Source organism: Rhinoderma darwinii, chromosome 10 (assembly GCF_050947455.1).
Source record: "Rhinoderma darwinii isolate aRhiDar2 chromosome 10, aRhiDar2.hap1, whole genome shotgun sequence".
NCBI classification, from domain to species: Eukaryota; Metazoa; Chordata; class Amphibia; order Anura; family Rhinodermatidae; genus Rhinoderma; species Rhinoderma darwinii.
This window is the reverse complement of record NC_134696.1, coordinates 54,238,884-54,260,630: the sequence shown is the minus strand read 5'-3', so window position 1 is coordinate 54,260,630 and position 21,747 is coordinate 54,238,884. Positions and strand designations below refer to the sequence as shown.

The following is a 21,747-nucleotide window of genomic DNA, read 5'->3' as shown; positions in this document are numbered from 1 at the left end:
GTTGCATTGACACGTCCATTGTGAGAGTCCCATAACAAAAATAACACGGATAGTATCGACCATCTCAAACCCATAGCTGTAAGTAATGTTTCACAAGCAATGCACCTTGGATCCATGTTACACTGAAAACGTGAAATTTAAAATAAGTCTCAAACAGGGCAAAGAGGATTCCTCATTTATCTTATTTGTAATACCATTTGACTCAGTAAGATGTGACAGATGTGACCAGAAAACCTTCATGACAAGTCACCCTCAGGCAGTCATACCTTCCTTCGTTGGCCTCCAGGCCTTCCACCTCATTCATAGCCTCGCTCAGCTCATCACGCAGCCTCTGGATCTCTTCCAGCAGTTCCTGTTTCCTGCGGCGGATGTTCTCTAGCTCAATACGTTCTTCTGGAGTCAGGTCAGCGGGGACTAAAGAGGAAGCAACAAAGCAAATATTCTCAGGATCGTTTGTGTTTAGCAGCTACATTCTTAAAAGAAAAACATGATTAATAAAAAAAAAAAAAAAAAAACACCTCAGTAAACTTGTTGAGGTTTGAGAGCTGGTCTGTTTAGGCACGACAGTGGCCCAATAATTAGTAAGCTGTGATGCCAATAACAGATTTCACATAAACAGTCTGGCCTCATGCAGGATAGGGAAACCCACTTTGGTCTGCGGAGGGAGTGTATGGTGATGAAGAAACGGTATTCTGTGACGCTGAGCTTTGGCAGCCCTTCTCACTGAATGCTGCTGTACCTGCATAGTCCAGATTAAGGGCTATATACACCTTTGAAAACTATTTTTTCTTTGGCACAACTTTGTAATTATATTTTATTTTATTAAAATTTTTACTTTTTCAGATACGGCTACTTTGTATCCGGAATACTGAGCTGTATTGTGCGCTGAGACCGGATTCCGTCAGGTCAGAGGCACTGACGGGTCCAGTGACAGCGGGTCCTGTGTATCCACCGGTTAACGCTCACATCTTAGTTATGAACTTAGATGTGATCGATAACATCTTGATCCTGCGTGTCAGATGCACGCAGGACCCGCTGTCACTGAACCCGTCAGTGCCGCTGACCTGAAAGATACAGGTTTTAGCGCTAGATACAGCTGTTCTGTTTACAGGAATCAAAGGTAGCTGTATCTCAAAGTAAAAATACATTTTTAATAAAACTTAGAGGCTCTGTCACCAGATTATAAGTGCCCTATCTCCTACATAATCTGATCGGCGCTGTAATGTAGATAATATCAGTGCTTTTTATTTTGAAAAACAATCATTTTTTAGCAAGTTATGAGCAATTTTAGAATTATACTAATGACTTTCTCAATAGACAACTGGGCGTGTTTACTTTTGACCAACTGGGTGTTGTACAGAGGAGTGTGTGACGCTGCCCAATCAGTGACTAATCAGTGTCCTGCACTTCTCATTGTGCAGTGAAAGAAGCTGGGCTGGAACAATGAGAAGTGTATGATGCTGATTGGTCAGCCTCATACACTCCTCTGTACAACACCCAGTTGGTAAAAAGTAAAAACACGCCCAGTTGTCTACTAAGAAACTAATTAGCATAAATCTAAAATTGCTCATAACTTGCTCAAAAATTATTCTATTTCAAAATAAAAACCACTGTTGTTATCTACATTACAGCGCCGATCAGATCATGTAGGAGATAGGGCACTTATAATCTGGTGACAGAGCCTCTTTAATTAGAAAGTTGCGCCAATCACACTGAAGTTTCACACCCAATCTTCGAAACAGGGGACACCGTTAAAAGGGTTTATCATCGAGACAACACCTCTCCATATGTCCTATACGGACACGTGCATGTCATAGAAAAGGATTAACCTCTTAAGACCCTCCTCTACGAGCCGGAACATGAGCAGCTCCCGTTCTGATGGACCCAGCCTGTCGGCCATTTATTTGAAAGACCAGCATGTAATGCTGCAGGGAAAATCGGCTCCGCTGGCTAGCTGGGGCATAATCAGACAATCCACTTTAAGAATGAGGTGAAAGGAGGGAAAAAGACGCCTGAATCTTCCATCAAAATGATATATTTTTTTGGATTGATATGAATTTGCTTGATCGTTTTGCTGTTAAGTATTAACAACACAAAACTATGTATTCAGTCTCCTCTTGTTTGAGACCATTATCGCAGATTGAATTTGCCTTGTTAATAAGAGTCAACAGATCATTGTATTCTCCGTAATGGGAGGTGAAGTTTATATTGTTTTGAGGTCATTTCTGTTTGCCGTCTGCAGTTCTTTCAGTTGAGAGAACTTGGTCTTGTATCTGTGAAAAATTTTCAATAAAAATGTAAAGATAAAATAAAATAAAAAAAGAAGGAGTCAACAGAACCAATTTGAACAGCAGCGGTAATAGGTTTCTAATAAATAGTTAGAAATCTAACTAGCTCTTTGTATATGGATAGAAATATTTTGCAGCTGGTATGGAAAACACAGAAGCCATTGTGCATTTTGTCGTGAGAGAATTGTATATTAAATAAAAGAAATATGTCCTCTGCCTGGTCATGGTAGAATTCTCATCGTACTGTAAAACAAAGTCCTATTTGATGACACACCCAAGTTCAGTCCCCAATTCACGCTCTCGTTTCGGCTGCATTCACACAAGACGGACATGCTGCGGATTGTCCGTGCAGAAAATCTACAGCGGATTACAGTCCCAGACATATGGATAAGCTTTGAACAAACCTCATCCACATGCTGCTGAACATGCGGCACATTTCACTCTTTTCAATGTGAAAAGGGGTCAAATCTGAATGCAACACATGCAGATTTTGCTGCAGAAATAAATACTGAGCAAAATCCACAGCATCTGCCACAAGCGGCAAATGTGTTGCAGAAATGTTTGCGACTGAAAATCAGTTCCATTCATCTAAATCCATACACCTGCTGCAGCAACAAAAAGTTTGGAATTTATTTTCAGTTGCAGATCGGCCGCGTGTGAACTTACTATTAGGCCTTATTCAGACCAGACAAACGTATTTTACGTCCGTGTGCTGTCCGTTGAATTAACCCACAGCACACAAACCCATGCAAATCTATGGGACTATTCACACAAACGCGTGTCCGTTGCGTAAAACTTAATGTATGTTCTATTTTAGTACGTTTGTTGCGCACCACGTCGCCCACTGAAGTCTATGGGTGCGCGGAAAAACACGGACAGCACACCGACGACATCGGTTTGCGGTCCGCGTTTTCTCACACACAAATTTACTAAAGAAACGCTGAGAAAAAAACCAAACAGGAAATGCAGAAAAACAGGTTGTGAAAAACGGATACCACACGGAAACTAAATGTATGAAATATGGTCAGTTATTTATTTATTTTTTTGAGGATGCAAAACGGACACGCTTGTCTGAATAAAGGCTTATACTCATGGTTAGAATGGAATTCTCAATCCTAAACACTGATGGAATTTATTAACTTTTCTAAGCCATTTTTCTAGACTAGAAAAGTCACATACAGCATTAAAGTCACAATTTGCAGGAAAACTTTAGACTTTTGCCCCGTTTCTGCCATACACTGCACTTGTTTTTAAATAGGCGGAGCTTAGCATAAAGGGCGGGATATTCACAGCCCAACAAATTTACACCAGAAACTGAAGTAAATTATAGCGCAACTCTATGAGCTGGCATACATTTGACTCTCTGGCACACGTATGGACAGAGATGTGTGCGCCTCTTCATAAATAAAGTGCATCTTACTCCAGAGATCTGTATATTAAGACGAGTGTATGAAATCTCCCCCAAAGTCACTAGTGTCAGAGTTTAAGTCACTAGGGAAGATCATGGCACCTTGTTGGAAGGGCCACATCATCATGATAATTATAAACAAAAAAAAAAAAAAAGTGAAGGGTGAGCTGGTAAATTAAACGCATCAACGGTAACATTAAAGAGGCTCTGTCACCAGATTTTGCAACCCCTATCTGCTATTTCAGCAGATCGGCGCTGCAATGTAGATTACAGTAACGTTTTTATTTTTAAAAAAACGAGCATTTTTGGCCAAGTTATGACCATTTTTGTATTTATGCAAATGAGGCTTGCAAAAGTCCAACTGGGCGTGTTTAAAGTAAAAGTCCAAGTGGGCGTGTATTATGTGCGTACATCGGGGCGTGTTTACTACTTTTACTAACTGGGCGTTCTGACGAGAAGTATCATCCACTTCTCTTCAGAACGCCCAGCTTCTGGCAGTGCAGACACAGCGTGTTCTCGAGAGATCACGCTGTGACGTCACTCACTTCCTGCCCCAGGTCCTGCATCGTGTCGGACGAGCGAAGACACATCGGCACCAGAGGCTACAGTTGATTCTGCAGCAGCATCAGCGTTTGCAGGTAAGTCGATGTAGCTACTTACCTGCAAACGGCGATGCTGCTGCAGAATCATCTGTAGCCTCTGGTGCCGATGTGTCCTCGCTCGTCCGACACGATGCAGGACCTGTGAGTGACGTCACAGCGTGAACTCTCGAGAACACGCTGTGTCTGCACTGCCAGAAGCTGGGCGTTCTGAAGAGAAGTGGATGATACTTCTATACACAATGCCCAGCTAGTAAAAGAAGTAAACACGCCCCGATGTAACACACATAATACACGCCCAGTTGGACTTTTGCAAGCCTCATTTGCATAATTACAAAAATGGTCATAACTTGGCCAAAAATGCTAGTTTTTTAAAAATAAAAACGTTACTGTAATCTACATTGCAGCGCCGATCTGCTGCAATAGCAGATAGGGGTTGCAAAATCTGGTGACAGAGCCTCTTTAAGGCTGGATTCACACACAGCGTTTTGCGCGTTTTTGGTGGAATTTTTTGCAGTGTTTTTTTTAATGCAGTTTTAAGCGCCACCGGACATTACAATAAAGTCTATAGTAAACTATAAAACGCACTACACAAAGCTGCGTTTTGGTTTGCAGAGCTTTTGAGGCAATTATATGGACAGTGGCATTTTTTTCCAAAATGCAGCATGCTCTGTGTATGGCATTTTCCCCCTTAGGTTTCCCTATAAGACCTAAAGAAAACACCAGAAAAAAAAAAGCATGTGCAAAATGACATCAAATGAAAACGCCACATAAAAACAAAAACGCATGTTACATTGTTTTTTTGATGCAGCTTAAAACGCCAGAATTTTTCTGTGTGAATGAAGCCTTAAGAGATTTAGTCTACAGGAAAAGGTTACATAGTACGGTCGGAAAAATGCATACGTCCATCAAGGGATGGGAGAAACTATAGAATTATGTATTACCCCTATTGATTCTGAGGAAGGTTTAATCTGACTGGATAAACAGTCTGACTGGATAAACTCCTGGATTAAAGGAGAATTCTACAAATTGACATTGGAGCTAATATTTTTTTCTTTCTATGAAATTATCCAAGTCTTTTATAAAGCCATCTACTGTCCCTGCTGTGACCAGCTCCTGCGGTAGACTATTCCATAAATTCACCGTTCTCACAGTAAAGAAGGCTTGTCGCCTCCGGAGATTGAACCTTTTTTTCTACAAACGGAGGGAGTGCCCCCTAGTCTTTTGAGGGGGTTTTACATGGAACAGGTTTTCACCATATTTCTTGTATGAACCATTCATATATTTATATAGGTAAATCCCGTCCTCCCTTAGTTAGGAGGAAAGATTAGAAGAATGAAACCTATTTAGCCTTGAAAAGAGCGACTAAGATCCTCCATGCCCCTTATTAGTTTAGCTGCTCTTCTTTGTATTCAGCTGGTCTATTTGCCGGTCAGTGTGTGGTGACCACCTGTAGACATGGGTCTGATACGAATATTTTAGGACATGCCGATATATTATTCTCGGTCACTAGCTGAAATCTCTTAATTGTACCTATCCGGTGACAGATGCTCTTTAAACAGTCACCTGCTCATCAGAAATAGATGAACAGATAATACAAGCCGTTTCTATTGCCGATCTCTTGGACAGGTTCTTTGGATTTAATGTTCTACGGGCACGGTCAGCCATTGGGGGGAGAAAGAGAATCAAGGCAGGTTGGTTCTTTTTTCTTGTCCAAACCTCTCCTTGCTCCTGAGGTAGGTGGTGCCTATATCTCTTCAGATGTCATTGTGCATGCTATTGAGGGTTTTAGTTGCTGCCTCATGTCTATTCTATTAGGGCCTATGGACGTCATAGAAGAGGTTCCCCTACTCTGCATACACTTTATGAGCCAGAGAAGAGAGCTCCTAAGTGTCAGAATAGATTGAATGGCTTCCATGTAGTACTACATTACATTTCCCCCAGTGAAAGAATGTGCCTAGGGTTTCAAAAGCCATACCTACTATGATACAGCTGATCACCGGGCAAGTCTCATTCAATAAAAGGGGTGGTCTTCATGAGACAACCCACTTAAAAAGGGGTTGTCCAGGCACAGGACAGGTCATCAGTATATGATCGTGGGGGTTAGACACCCGGATCCCACGCTGATCAGCTGCCTCTGGACACCGGTTGTTATGCAGTCCCGGAAGCAAATGGCTCCATACACTGTATAGGTGCCGTGCTGCAGAACCGCAACTCTGCTCCTATTCACTTGAATAGGAGCAGAGCTGTAGTAATGCAGTGCTGCCGCTATACTGTGACCGGAGCCATCTGGTTCCGGCACAGACATGCTGTGCCCAGAGACAGCCAATCTGTGCGGGGTCTGCGTGTCGGACCCCCACCGATCATATACTGATGACCTACACTGTGGATAGGTCGCCTCCTAAGGAAGGGCACAAGATTCTCAAATTTAAAAATTCAGAGTTTTGTTTAGATTTGTTCTCAGAGACAATAGCAAGAGAGGCTGAGGAAATCCCAGAATCCAGGTAAACATGGACAAAAACTACTGGTAGTACTGCTTAGATGGATGCTGTTTTTTTTTACTGCAGCATACACATTACAATACCACTGACATAATGCAGAACAGAGACATAATGTAGCCATTATTTACTGCAGCCCTTTGTATTTCTGCTCTGCTTGTCCCCATTGACTTCAGTCCGGTCAGTTGGCCTTAGGCACCAGTGCAGGAACTGAAAGGATACATTTACGGCCTTGTCTGCGATACTGCGGCCATAATAAATGGCTATCATGTGCAGTTCCTCTTCACTCACATATGAGGAATAGAATATAATTTAATATTGGTATGAAAACTATCCTAAGAAATCAAGAGCACAACTGTACAAGTTATTATAGCGTTATTTAAAAAGTGGCACAATATTTCATGGGGGAATGCCAAGCTTCAGACCGATTATCCCTTTGACATTTGGCAAACAAGAAAGCTACATAAGAGAAGCCATTGTGTATAAATATGTTAAATGTGTGACCGCAAACTCTAGATGCAAAATAGCTGTGGATACTTCAGATACCAATGTAGTACACACCCGCAACAAAGCAATCTTTATTATGCTGTAACGCGATTGTCCGGGCTGAAACGCTTGTGCCTGGTGATGTGCCGTATAATTCTGGATCCTGGCAGCACACTGATACACAAGTCTGAAGGATTTATTGCATCACATGTATCAGAGATGTAGCAAGCAGGGGGAGGGGGCGGTTGCCTTCGGCCCCACATCAGTGGCATGTCCTGGTTTCAACTGTATCTGCGTCCTCAGGACGCAGATACAGTTTAAGGCCCTGGCAAATGGCCGGTGATTATGGGCGCGGCAGTCAGAGGTCAGTCACCCGCATTTGCGGGCTGTGCTCCCATTCTAAAGTATGGTAGCACTGTCCATAAAATAAAAAAATAGGACATGCTCTATTTTTGCGGGTATATTATACGGCCCGGACACTTTCCCGTAAACATACGGGAAGGCGTGAGTGGGCAATAAAAATGAATAGGACCGTACTAGCGGCGGATGAAAATTACGGCCGTCTGCATGGCGCCTAATCCAATGCTGGAGAAAGGAACCGACAGCTCCCTGTTCCAGCATTCACTGTGTAACGTCGAGTGTGAGCAGCTCAGCAGAGACAGACACGATGCAGGGACATCGCACCTGTCTGCACCGCGCCACACACTGCGCAGACAGGAGGAGCAGAGGGGTTTCCACCACTCATCGTGGACACAGGGTTTGGCGAGTAATTTTTTTTTTTTTTATTAGGCACTATGGGTGTATTATACTGGATGTGGGGGGCAGCTACGAGGGCGTAATACCGTAGGTGGAGGGTGGGATTGGGACAGCTACAGGGGCGTTATACTGTGTGGGGAGGCACTGTAGGGGCATTATTCTGTGTGGGGGCAGCTATGGGGACACTATTCTGCGTGGGCTGTGTCACTATGCTACGCTGTTTCCGTAACACCCATTCAACTCTATGGAAGTTTACAGAAACAGAGTAGCACAGAAAACTAAGCTGTTTACGCAAGCCTAACCCTGCCGGATTCGCCTCTGCAGTTGTAAATGTGTTGGGAGTGGTGCTGGGCAAGTAATCGAAAAATAAATCAAAATTGAAATTCTGCGCAATTAAAATAATCATCTTGCGAATCCCGGTTTTATCAATAATTTTTTCCCTGTTTAAACTATGGCGTAGCATGTAAATAGGGGGCATGGCATGCAAAAATGAGTGTGGCCTAAATCTTCAATAATCGTAATCGGGGTTACACGTTCAATTAATCGTGATTTTGATTTAGTTCATAATTGCCCAGCCCTACGGCATCATGAACTTCTCCAATTATACACTCAATCAATCTACGTTTACGTCCGGCGTATACAACGAATGTGGTGTGCATAAGGTCTTCGTTTGTTTTTTTCTTATACCAGTACAAATACTGAAAATGGTTCGATCAATGAAAAAAACCGCATTAGTCAATGGTGTAAATATACTATTATGACTAAAATCGTAGAGCAGGTAGGAGCAGAACTAGTGTAAAATACCAAATGAATGGTCGGTGCTAAGCTTCAAATAGTAGGAGTGACTTCTCCCCATATGATATATAAAACAGAAGAATAATGTCTTCTTATATGTCTTTTTGTACGTGGTCACACTGTTACATTGTGCGTTTTTTTATAGATTTTGTATAAATTGCTATTAATTATAACCTTTGTTCACTGAACTATGTTCTCTGGATTTATACCGGTGTGTTACTATCACTGTTTGCTTGAAAATGCTTCCCTTGAGGAAGTGAAACGTTGCATCTGTTGGGTGAATACACTTCACATTTTTTCTTTGAATGCTGCTTCCGTGCTCTTATTCTTCTGTTATATATCATATGGGGAGAAGTCACTCCTACTATTTGAAGCTTGTCACCGACCATTCATTTGGTATTTTACACTAGTGCTGTTCGTACCTGCTCTATGATTTTGGATATTTTTGACAAGGAGACTTAGCACGTGTATCAATATGGAGCCCTCTGAGGCTTTGAATGCTTCACCCAACACTTTTTCCTATACCACGGAGGATGTGGATAGGATCCTGAACGGTTCATTGGGAGATGGGACTTTCCTGGGGATTCTGGCAAAAGTCGATGTCAAACGAGGTTTGGAATTTGAATCAAGGAGATCAACTTGAGGACTACATTTATCGATTCTGGGTGAATACTATAGACACCAGATTATTCCTCGAGGTTCACGATCACACTTGAAGCCCAATTTGTTTCCCAATAACTCGGATTTCTGTACTGGAAGGACCGTCCAATAAATATGCGCTGGATGTGATTTTACATAGAGTTTCTGCAGAGGGAGATCGAGACCTGCAGACTCAAAAAATTGGAATTTGAAGAGAAATTGGAGTACACTTATGGGGAGTGAGGAACACTCTACCTACTGTGAGAAATTTAAAGGCATTCTACAGAAATTCCAATGTGAACAGGAGGAAGTGAAACGTCAAATGGTTCCGGGACAGGCATGACTATGCTACAGGGAGAATATACAATTGGAAGGGGGATCAACCACAATACAAGAAACCCACACGGAGAGACCCCAAAACAAGGCACCCCAGGAACAAAGACCCCTATACACAGGAGTTTTTTTTTTAGAGGAAGTATCAACAACTCCAGGAACAAGCAACATCGGAGTAGGAGGGGAGAGAGACGTTACCATAGATGATCCAAAAATAAGGGAATGTGAAACAGTTGAGAGCAACCTCACAAATCAAGAAGAGGAAACTTCTCACCACCGATCAGTAGTAATATATCTAGCTATGCTTTGTCTGCGGATTAATTGTCCATTTTATGTAAAGGGTTATCTTTTTGCCCTATTGAGAATGTGGACTGGTTACAACTAGATGTAGATCTAAATAATTTTTTTAGAGCAATTAGATTGAAGACATGGTTTTCTCAGCAGCCAATATCAGTCAGTGGAACTACAGAGAGGAGTTGTGAACTATGTCTCAAACAGTGGGGTTTGTTTAATAAGGCCTCATGCACACGACCGTAGCCGTGTGCACGGCCGTGATTTTAGGGTCGGGCGGCTGCGGACTGTCAGCCGCGGGCCGCCCGCAAATCGTACGACATGCACATGTTTTCAATGAGCCCGGACCGCAGAAGATGTCCGTAATAGGACATGCCCGTTCTTTCTGCGGTGCGGGTTCCCGGGCCATGCACGGACCGTAAAAACTACGGTCGTGCATAGAAAAGAATGGGGCCGCAATTCTCCCGTGGATTTTCGGGGGAATTGCGGCCGCAAAAACACTTTCGTGTGCATGGGGCCTAAGAGTAGTTTTCAGCCACCGACAAATATGCAGGTGGTTGAAACATTTATTTCCTCTGTATTGAAGGATATTGGAGATTATAAACATGATTGTCGCTCTGGATATTCCACATAATTTCTCTATTAGGGAAAAATTGGCCCTTGAAGGTTTGGTCCATAATGACGACCTGATTATAAAACCCGCTGATAAAGGGGGAGCGGTCGTTATGGACCGTACTCTATATTTAAATGAAATATACAGACAGTTAGGCGACGCTGAGGTATATCAAAAGGTTCCTTCTAATCCTATGCAAGACATACAAAAACGTATTAGGATATTGGTGGACAATGCTTATGCCACTGATATGATTGACAAGGATTTGAACTCCTTTTTGACACAATTATTTCCCATAACCCCAATGTTATACTGCTTGCCGAAAATTCACAAAAGTGTTAGACACCCCAGGGAGACCTATAGTCTCAGGGAGAGATTCGTTACTGAGCCCTTTGGCCATTTTTTTTGGATAAGATCTTGAGGGAACATGCTACATCTGCGAAATCATACATTAGAGACACATCAGATTTTTTGGGCTAAGATTAAAGATCTTAAATTTTCCTATGGGAGCAACGCTGGTCTCTTTTGATGTGACCAGCTTATATACCTCCATAAATCATGGAAGAGGTATGAGAAGTATAGAGAAAGCACTGGGGGGGGGGGGGGGGGGGGCACTGTATTGTCAATTGTGTAGGGAGTTTCTGATGGGCCTTCTGGATATTGTATTGACCTGTAATCACTTTCTATTTAATGAGGAGCATTACATACAACTCAGAGGCACGGCCATGGGGTCGAATGTGGCCCCTACGTATGCCAACATTGTCATGGCTGAAATGGAGGAGGTGTCGATCTATGTATCCCACCACTTCATTTCGGTTTTGGGGTGGTGGCGATACATAGATGACATCTTCCTCATTTGGACTGGAGATCTACCAGGTCTCGATTTGTTCTTTGAATCATATTGATTCTGATATAAAATTCACGATGGTGGCCTCCTGTACTCACATTCAATTTCTCGACACCTTTTTCAGTATTGAAGATCACAGACTAGTGACGGATTTGCATATTAAACAGACAGATTGTAATAACCTGCTGAGTTTTAATAGTCATCACCCCAAGGGAATGATTAAATCCCTTCCATATAGTCAACTATTAAGGGTGAAACGAATTGTGGATGATCACCTTAACAAAATGGTATGGAAATTTAGAGATAGGATCAGAAACAAGAATGCTAGACTTCCTATGGTTTCAACCTATAGTGTGTGTAGCCCCAATGTAGCAAAGATCATTAAAAAGACATTGGAGAATTCTTGGGAATTATTACGATGGGGTAAGAGAATTTCAGTCCCCTCCATTATTCTCATATAGAAGACCCCGTAATCTTCGGGACAGACTTATGACGGATGTCTGTAAAAAAAGTAGTCTGAAAAGGGGTGCACATCCAGATGTGACACGTAGGGGTTGTTTCCCCTGTATGTCATGCGATAGTTGTGCTATCATGCTCAAAAGGTAATGTCTGTATACATCTCACCATGGGAAAAGCATATAACATTAAATCATACTACACTTGTAGAAGCGATTTTGTCATATATGTATTACACAGTGCCCGTGTCATTTAATTTATGTGGGCGAAACTACAGCGGAGTGCAGATTAAGGTTAAATAACCATATTTCGAGCATACGCACGAAAAAAGTTGAATTCCCTGTGCCGCGACACTTCATGGAGATGGGACACATTGTACAACAACTCCGGTTTACCATACTTGACAGGGTCCCTCCTCTGAAGCGCGGAGGTAACAGGGAATTGATCCTTAACCCCTTCAGGACCCAGCCTGTTTTGGCCTTCAGGACCCAGCCGATTTTTTCAAATCTGACATGTGTTACTTTATGTGGTAATAACGTTGGAATGCTTTTACCTATCCAAGCGATTCTGAGATTGTTTTCTCGTGACATGTTGTACTTTGTTAGTGAAATTTTTTTTTCGATAATTTTGGTATTCATTTCTGAAAAACACCACAGTTTAGAAAAAATTTGCAAAAATTTGCATTTTTCTAAATGTAAACGTATCTGCTTGTAAAACAGATAGTAATACGACACAAAATAGTTACTAGTTAACATTTCCCATATGTCTACTTTATGTTTGCACCGTTTTTTTGAACGTCCTTTTATTTTTCTAGGACGTTACAAGGCTTAGAACTTTAGCAGCAATTTCTCATATTTTCTAGAAAATTTCAAAAGGCCATTTTTTCAGGGACCAGTTCAGTTCTGAGGTGGCTTTGATGGCCTTATATATTAGAAAATCCCCAGAAGTCACACCATTTTAAAAACTGCTCCCTCAAGGTATTCTAATCAGTATTCACAAAGTGTTTTAACCCTTTAGGCGTTTCACAGGAATTAAAGCAAAGTAGAGGTGAAATTTACAAATTTTATTTTTTTTGCCGAAATTAATTTGAGGTTTTACCAGAGAAATGCAACTCAATATTTATTCCCCGGATTCTGCAGTTTTTAGAAACATCCCACATGTGGCCCTAGTGCGATAATGGACTGAAGCACCGGCCTCAGAATCAAAGGAGCACCTAGAGGATTTTGGGCCTCCTTTTTTTAAAAATATATTTTAGGCACCTTGTCAGGTTTGAAGAGGTCATGTGGTGCCAAAACAGTGGAAACACCCAAAAAGTGACCCCATTTTGGAAACTACACCCCTCAAGGAATTGATCTAGGAGTACAGTTAGCATTTTGACCACACAAGTTTTTTGCAAAATTTATTAGAATTAGTCTGTAAATATGAAAATCTACTTTTTTTCTGAAAAAACATAGAAATTTGTAATATTTACAAGAAATAATAAAGAAAATGCACCCCAACATATGTAAAGCAATGTCTCCCGATTATGGCAATATCCCATATTTGGTAACAAACTGCTGATTGGACCCACAGCAGGGCTCAGAAGGGAAGAAGCACCATATGGATTTTGGAGCATGGGTTTTGCTGGATTGGTTTTTGGTGCCATGTCGCGTTTGCAACGCCCTGGAGAGTCCAAAACAGGGGAAACCCTCCAAAAGTGACCCCATTTTGGAAACTACACCTATCAAGGAATTTATCTAGGGGTATAGTTATCATTTTGACCACACAGGTTTTGCGCTAAATATATTGGAATTAGTAAAAATGAAAAAACATAGAAATTTGTAATTTTTACAAGGAATAAAGAAAAAAAAGAACCAAATCTGTAAAGCATTTTCTCCTGATTACGGCAATACCCCATATGTGGTAATAAACTGCTGATTGGACCCATGGCAGTGCTCAGAAGGGAAGTAGCGCCATTTGGATTTTGGAGCACGGATTTTGCTGGATTGTTTTTCAGTGCCATGACGCCTTTGCAACACCCTGGAGGGACCAAAATAGTGGAAACCCCCCCAAGTTACCCCATTTTGGAAACGCCCCTCAAGGAATTTTTCTAGGGGATAGTGAGCATTTAGACACCACGGGTCTTTTGCAGAATTTATTCGAATTAGGCGGAGAAAATTAATATCACAATTTTTTTTCCACTAAAATGTTGAATTTTCTCATTTTCACAAGGGATAAAGGAGAAATAAACAAACAATTTTTGTAAAGCTATTTCGGGTACGGAAGTATCCCACATGTGGTCATACATTTTTTTCATTAGAAATGAATTAACCCTTTCAGGACTGATCCATTTTTTGCTTTCTTATTTTCGTTTTTCACTCCCCGCCTTCCAAGAGCCATAACTTTTTTCTTTTTCAGTAGAGTGATGTGAAGGCTTATTTCTTGCGGGAGGAATTGTAGTTTCTATTGATATCATTTAAAGTGCCATAAAATGTACTGGGAAAAAAAAAAAATCTGTGTTTTCGTTTTTACAGCTTTCGCCATGCAGTAAAAACTAAAACTACAGCAACTTTGTCGGTTTAAATTATTTACGTTTTTTACGGTGTTCACCGTGCGAGTTAAAGTAATGGTATATTGTGATAGTTCGGCCTTTTCCGGACGTAGCGATAACAATTCTGTTTATTTTTTTACATTACTTTAGAAGAAAAATGTGAAAAGGTTTTTGTTTTTTTTAACTTTAAACTTTTTTCTGTCTCACTACTAATAACTTTAATTCTTCTACACATTTTATTGGTCCCCTTAGGGGACTTGTACCCGCTATCATTGGATCGCGGGTACAATATGCTGAAATACTAACGTATTGCAGTATATTGTTATTTTTACAGACTCCTGTAACAGAGCGATCGCTGTTCCTGTCCGTTAGTCCAGGGTATCAGCTGTAATACACAGCCGACACCCGCAGCGTATGGAGCGGGCTCTGCACGTGAGCCCGCTCCATACATCAACCCCCGCACCATGACGTCATAGTGCGCAAAGGGGTTAATGCACAGCGGATGGTGTGAATATTGCAATTTCCCACTGATATTCCATTTTAGTGCATAATATGTTGTGCCCAGTTGTGCCACTGAAGACATACCTCCTAAGACGTTCAAGGTGTTTTCCCGGGTATGGCGATGCCATATATGTGGGCGCAAACTGCTGTTCGGGCACGCTGCAGGGCTCAGAAGGGAGGGAGCGCCATTTTGCTTGGTAGTTTTTCTGTTTTGGGTTTCGCTGGTATTTCAGTTTATAATGTGGGGGTATATGTAATCTGTGCGGAGAACATCAGGGCATAATAAGAGGGTATAATAATGCGGTAAATAAATAATAATTCATAGATGTGTGGCCACTGTCGCACTGATAAACGGTGTCGGATGTAATCCGCTTTTAGAAAACACTGCACATTTTGCATCGCCATATTCTGAGAGCCAGAACTTCTTTATTTTTTCACCACCGGAGCCGTGTGAGGGCTTATTTGTTGCAGGACAATCTGTACTTTTCATTGGTACCATTTTGGGGTATATGCGATTTTTTTGATCACTTTATTAAAATTTTTTGCAAGCCGGGTGACCAAAAGCAAGCAATTCTGACAATGTTTTTTAGTAGCGTTCAACGTGCACTATAAATGACGATTTTACTTTATTCTGAAGGTCGATACGATTACGGCGATACCATATGTGTATAGGTTTTTTCATGTTTTGCAGCGTTTGCGCAAAAAAAACTTTTTTATAAAATAATTTATTTTCTGTGTCACCGTATTCTGAGAGCCGTAACTTTTTTATTTTTCAGTCAAAAAAGCTGTGTAAGGGCTTGTATTTTGCGGGACGGGTTGTAGTTTTTATCGGTACTATTTTCGGGTACATGTGACTTTTTGATCACTTTTTATTCTCTATTTTGGGAGGGGTGGTGAACAAAAAATAGCGATTCTGGTGTAGTTTTTTATAGATTTTTTTGGGGTGTTCATAGTGCGGGAAAAATAACATTACAGTTTTATAGTTGGGGTCAGATATGTGTACTTTTTTTTAACGTGTTCATTTTTTTACTATAATGAAAGACTTATTATAGGAAAAAAATGCAGTGCTTGTTTATATAATTTCTAACTTTTATTTTTACACTTTTTTAAAACATTTTTATTACTTTTTTCACTTGTCCCACTAGGGGACACTTAGACTTGCAGCTCTGATCGCTGCTGGAATACATTACACTACACACGTAGTGTAATGCATTCCAGCTGTCATTGTGACGTCAGTCACACTGACAGGAAGCCTCGGAGGACCGGCGGAGGCTGCTCTTCCGAGGCTTCCGTATATGGCAACCCGGAGGTCATTGTCTGACCTCCGATTGCCATGACAAGCATCGGTAGCCCCCACGATCACTTCGTGGGGGCTGCCGATGTGCTTCAAACCCCTTAAATGCGGCGACGGCTATCTGTCGCCGCATTTATGGGGTTAATTGCCGAAATCAGCGGCGATGGTCCGCTGACCGGCAAGACTGGAGTGTCAGCTGTCGGGTACAGCTTACCTCCCGGTTCCCGGACACTGTCCGTTAGGACAGTGTGCGCTGGGAACTACTCCGCAATAGTACGTCTGGATGCGGGAAGCAAGCCCTGTGCAGGACGTACTATTGCGGAGCAGCGCGTGAAGAGGTTAAAAAACGAGAAGTTTATTGCATCAATAAACTGAATTCATTACACCTGTGTGGGCTCAATATTGATTATCCTCTAAATGTATTTATATAACGACCCTGGATTTTATTTTTGGGTCTTTATCTGTCATACATATTTAGTCTCTTCTTGTTTCAGACTGTTTTGTCCTTTGAGGAATTGTTCCCTTGCCTTGTGATACCTGTTCACGATTCGTTCAACATTCTTAACAGCTCGTGGTGTTTGGGTTGGAGAGCAATTATTATACTGTAACAGATTTATATTTAATAATTAAATTCTTCTTTCTTTAATAGAATGAAGTCTGATTTGTGATATATACGGACACTCACCATTTGAACCCAGAAAGACTGAACGCTGGTGGTAAATAATTCTCTCTGTCTTTATGATGGCTATTAAATAAACACATTTTTTCTTAGTTTTGATTTTTTCGTGTACTCTATAGGGTTGCTCTGACTTAGCACAACCTCAATACGTTTTTAATATTTTGAATACGTTTAAATGGTAGTTGGGATAATTTTGGATCCCCTGGCCCTTTGAATTAGGGATATGTGTTCTGGATGGAAGATTCCTTGTTTTCTATGACACTGGTTTTGCTTTTACAATTTGGGGTCCCGGAATGATCTTCACCTTAGACCAGTCTGTTGATTATAGATCAGCACATCGGTTGAGTGGGGATTGAGACTTGAGTTTCCCGCATTTCTATATGTGGGGTATCTTTTTGTCTCTAGGGACACAATGTCTTAATTCTAGCTGCGACCTTTGGAATCTAATATGGATTTTAATCCCTTACATATGATCTAATGACAGAGCGGAATACACTATCCCTGATTCGTATGTAACCTTTATATGATTAGATTCACATAGTCGGTATATAAATCGCAATTTGCCCTGAAGCAAAATGGTGACACAGCGCATTTACCTGTAAGCGATTGTGCGGCTGGAACGGCCTCTTTAGCTGCTGTGTTTATACGAGACACCATGATGTTGTGCTTTGCCATAGCAACCACAGTACACGATGATGGCCTTACCCAATAGACAGCTAGGAAGTGGGCATGCGCAAATGGGCGTATGAAACGCAGAGATTCAAGTAATCAGTACATGAGTCATTCAGTCCAGGAGGTTTCGATTAACTTAGCGTGGTGAGTGTCAGCTGTTTTTAAGTTTTATTATTTATCACTATTTACACCCAATTTACGATATACACGTGTTTACATGTACAGGGTGGAGATAAAAAGGTTTACATTTTGAACACTGAATGTCCTATTTGGACTCCTAAATCATATGTCTTTTTGTACGTGGTCACACTGTTACATTGTGCGTTTTTTATAAATTTTGTATAAATTGCTATTAATTATAACCTTTGTTCACTGAACTATGTTCTCTGTATTTATACCGGTGTGTTACTATCACTGTTTGCTTGAAAATGCTTCCATTGAGGAAGTGAAACGTCGGATCTGTTGGGTGAATAAACTTCACATTTTTTCTTTGAGTGCGGCTTCCGTGCTCTTATTCTTCTACTATTATGACTGATGTTAATCCCACTTGGCTGCTGGCAAAATAAAAAAATCTAAAAAACTTTTAACCATACATAGCTCATGTATTTTGTGCCCCAACCTCTGTAGTTATGTGATAATCGTGATATCATGTGACCAAGACAGAACACTCTACACTTGGCGGACCCGGAGCATCCTTGCATTACACAGACAGCTATACATTTGGATGGCCGGCATGCTACATTTCCCCTGCAGCACTGGTGATAAGAGCTGATCACTGGGGTGAGAGGAGCTAGATAGGACCAAAGGGCAATTTTAAGGAAACCATTATGGAAAACTAAAATTTTACCGTTAATGGTAGAAAGGTCTTAGGGTAAGGCCACACGGTGCGTCGTTGACGCGGTTTTGATGCGTTTGAAAACCGCATGCGGTCAACTGCATGCGTGGTTTGTCTCTGTATGGGTATGTTCACACGGCCAAATTTCAGACGTATACGAGGCGTATTATGCCTCGTTTTACGTCTGAAAATAGGGCTGCAATACGTCGGCAAACATCTGCCCATTCATTTGAATGGGTTTGCCGACGTACTGTGCAGACGACCTGTTATTTACGAGTCGTCGTTTGACAGCTGTCAAACGACGACCCGTAAATTTACTGCCTCGGCAAAGAAGTGCAGGGCACTTCTTTGCCACGTAATTTGAGCCGTTCTTCATTGCAATCAATGAAGCACTGCTCAAGGTTTACGAGCGTCTCAGACGCCTCGTAAATTACGAGGAGGAGCTTTTACGTGTGAAACGAGGCAGCTGTTAACAGTCTGTCTTTTCACACGTAACTGCCTCTCAGCGTGTGAACATACCCTAATTCTACAGTTCTGTTGCGGGTTTTTTTTAGCACAGTTTATGGACATCGTTTTCACTGGTGTTGAAGTTTGTTAGGTGCTTGTAATGAACTATTGTATATATTTCATTACATTGAATTGCAGAACGGTTAGCAAAAACGCAAGCAGTTCAGCAACAACTTTTGTAGCGCGGTCATTAACTGCATGCAGTTGGACATTATGAAGACGCGGTCAACCGCACAAAAAACACATTGTAATATAATAACAGCAGTCTGTCCATAACAAACATTTCACCATTGACTTCTATTGAAAAGTGACTTGCAGGGGTTTAAGAACGCAACATACAAGCCACGTGGCTGCACCGTGTGGCTTTACCGTTATGTGTATGGCCAGCCAGCCATCCTTCGTTTTATCAATATCATTTTTTTTTATCTGCACCACTGCTGCCCTGAGGCGCAGAATTGGGGCAGAGTGTATTTTAGATAGTTGCACCATGTCCTGCCTGCTTGCTGTCTGGGGGGGGAGGGGATTGAAAATAATTTTAATAAAAACGAAAAATTGAAAGTTGCACAAATCACACTGAGTTTTTTTCTTTAATAAAAATCACTTTCAGAAAGGTTTACATAGGGGTAGTTAGCAGATTTTGAAGACCTATAGCTTTACAATTAGTGTGGCTTGTGTAATAGGGTGCCATGTGGATTATTTTTTAGGACTCATGCAGTAAATCTAGGAGACAGATCATTTCCAAAGCTCATCATAGACATGAGACGCTTGCATCTGGATCCTATAGATTTCAGCGGGATCGGCTGACAATTTCATGTCTATGGTTTCTGCCCAATGGTCAGACAGTTAGATTTTAATGCCTTTTACTTAGTGGAAAATGTGCACTGCACACGAACATGGCTTTAAAACCTGCATGTACCTCATGAACACCGGATTTTACCTCTTGAATTGCAATGGATGAAAATCAAATGTGAATGTGGCCTAAATGTGCCCAATGCTTGTTTCCCCAAGAGAGAAAAGGGAAGATTTACTTAGAATGGCGTTTCATAGCGGTCAGCAATAAGCGCCAAATTAAGAAGTGCATGCCTCTTAATAAATGTGGCGCATGTTCGGCTGGGCGTGCATCACAAGGTGAAATCTATGTGTGAATTCGGTAGTAATTTATAATACGCCAGTTTCTGGCATAAATTATAATTAATTTGTCGAGCCACGGTTTTGCCCTGGCCTTATGCGAAGTCAAAAAAAAGAGAAAAAAAAATGTGCAAAGTTTTTCGTTTTGTTTTTACGCCGGAATACTGGTGACAGGGCTTTAATAAATTTCCCCCCAAAGTGACCCAGAAAAGTCTAGTAGCTGCTTATCACCCTGTCCCTTAGGCCCGATTCACACGAGTGCTGCGCATCTCGGACGTGAAAAACTGCAGTTTTTCATGTCCGAGGTTCATCCGTGCTCAGCGCTGCAGGACATGATGTCTATGGAGGGCTGAGTGATGCGTGAAAAGACAGGACATGTCCTATTTTCCCACGGACACTTCACATGGTCCGATGAAACAACGGCTGTGTGAACGGCCACATTGAATTATATAGGTCCGTGGGACGGCCGCTGTTTCAACGGCCGCCCCACGGACGTTTAACACGTTCATGTGAATCAGGCCTTATGGAGAAAAACAAGCATTACTGAAAGGTGTGAGTGTACAGGTTTATGGAAGAATCCAGCAGGAAAGCCCTCACCTGACAGTCTATGCCAAGATTATAGAAAACCTGTCACATCAAACAGGACCCTTCTTCATCAGCAGGTTATAGAGCAGATTGATATTTAGTCTTGTGGTAAAAAATTAATGATAACTTGATTTAAAATTGCTGCTAACTGAGCCGGAGTGCAGTGGTCGGTTCTTCTCGGTGATATACAGCTATATCCGTATATACACAGGGAAGGCTGTCAATTATTGAATGTAAGGTTTTGTTAAAAGCCCTAAACCTAATGTATTGAAGACCGACAAGCTGACTAGAAATCAAGTCAGAATTGTGAGATTGGTTCTGCTAGCAAATATTGGTTATGCGTTGTTTATTTGATATTTATGTTTATGTCATCTCACATCTGCTAACAACAACACTGATTTACCTGAGGAATATGTATGTACTTTGATTAAAGAGAACACGTCACTATATTTGCTGTACTATCAATACATGTCATATACCAATGTTATGGGATGATACAGTTTTCGATGTCTAATCTTTTGTTTTATATGTATCTGAAAAACTTTAATAAAAAACTATTGAATAGAAATCAAGTCAGAGCTAGCACAAGAAATTAGCAAAGTAACACTCATATGTAGACACCTACTTGCGGCTATCTGTGCCCCTTCCAAATTGCCAATAAGTCGGCAGGCAGCCAAACACTGCCTCCAAGACACCATGCCCCACCGGACATCTGTACTGTGAATGTCTCTCCTCAGAAGGCAACTTCAGATCACTTATGGCTTCTTGGTTGGCACAACTGCCTTGCAATACATTCAGAGCAGAATCAAATCTGAATGGAGTTCTGAGCAGAAAGTAAATCCCTGAACACTTCAGAATTCATCCGGCTGCTTCTGTCTTCAGTCACATCATCAATAAACACCAGTGACCCAGTGCCTTTGGCAGCCATGCATGCCCATGCCATCACACTGCCCCCACCATGTTTTACAGACTATCATGAGCCGTTCCAAGCCTTCTCCATACTTTCT

At 41.4% G+C, this 21,747-nt stretch overlaps 1 protein-coding gene across 1 annotated transcript in view; it reads right to left on the bottom strand.

The window, feature by feature from the left end:
• CYTH2 (cytohesin 2) overlaps positions 1-21,747 on the bottom strand; it is a 57,617-nt gene that overhangs the window by 22,281 nt on the left and 13,589 nt on the right. The window contains exon 2 of the mRNA XM_075839944.1: positions 267-414. Within this exon, the coding sequence (XP_075696059.1) occupies positions 267-414 (148 nt within the window). The remainder of the gene's footprint in view (positions 1-266; positions 415-21,747) is intronic.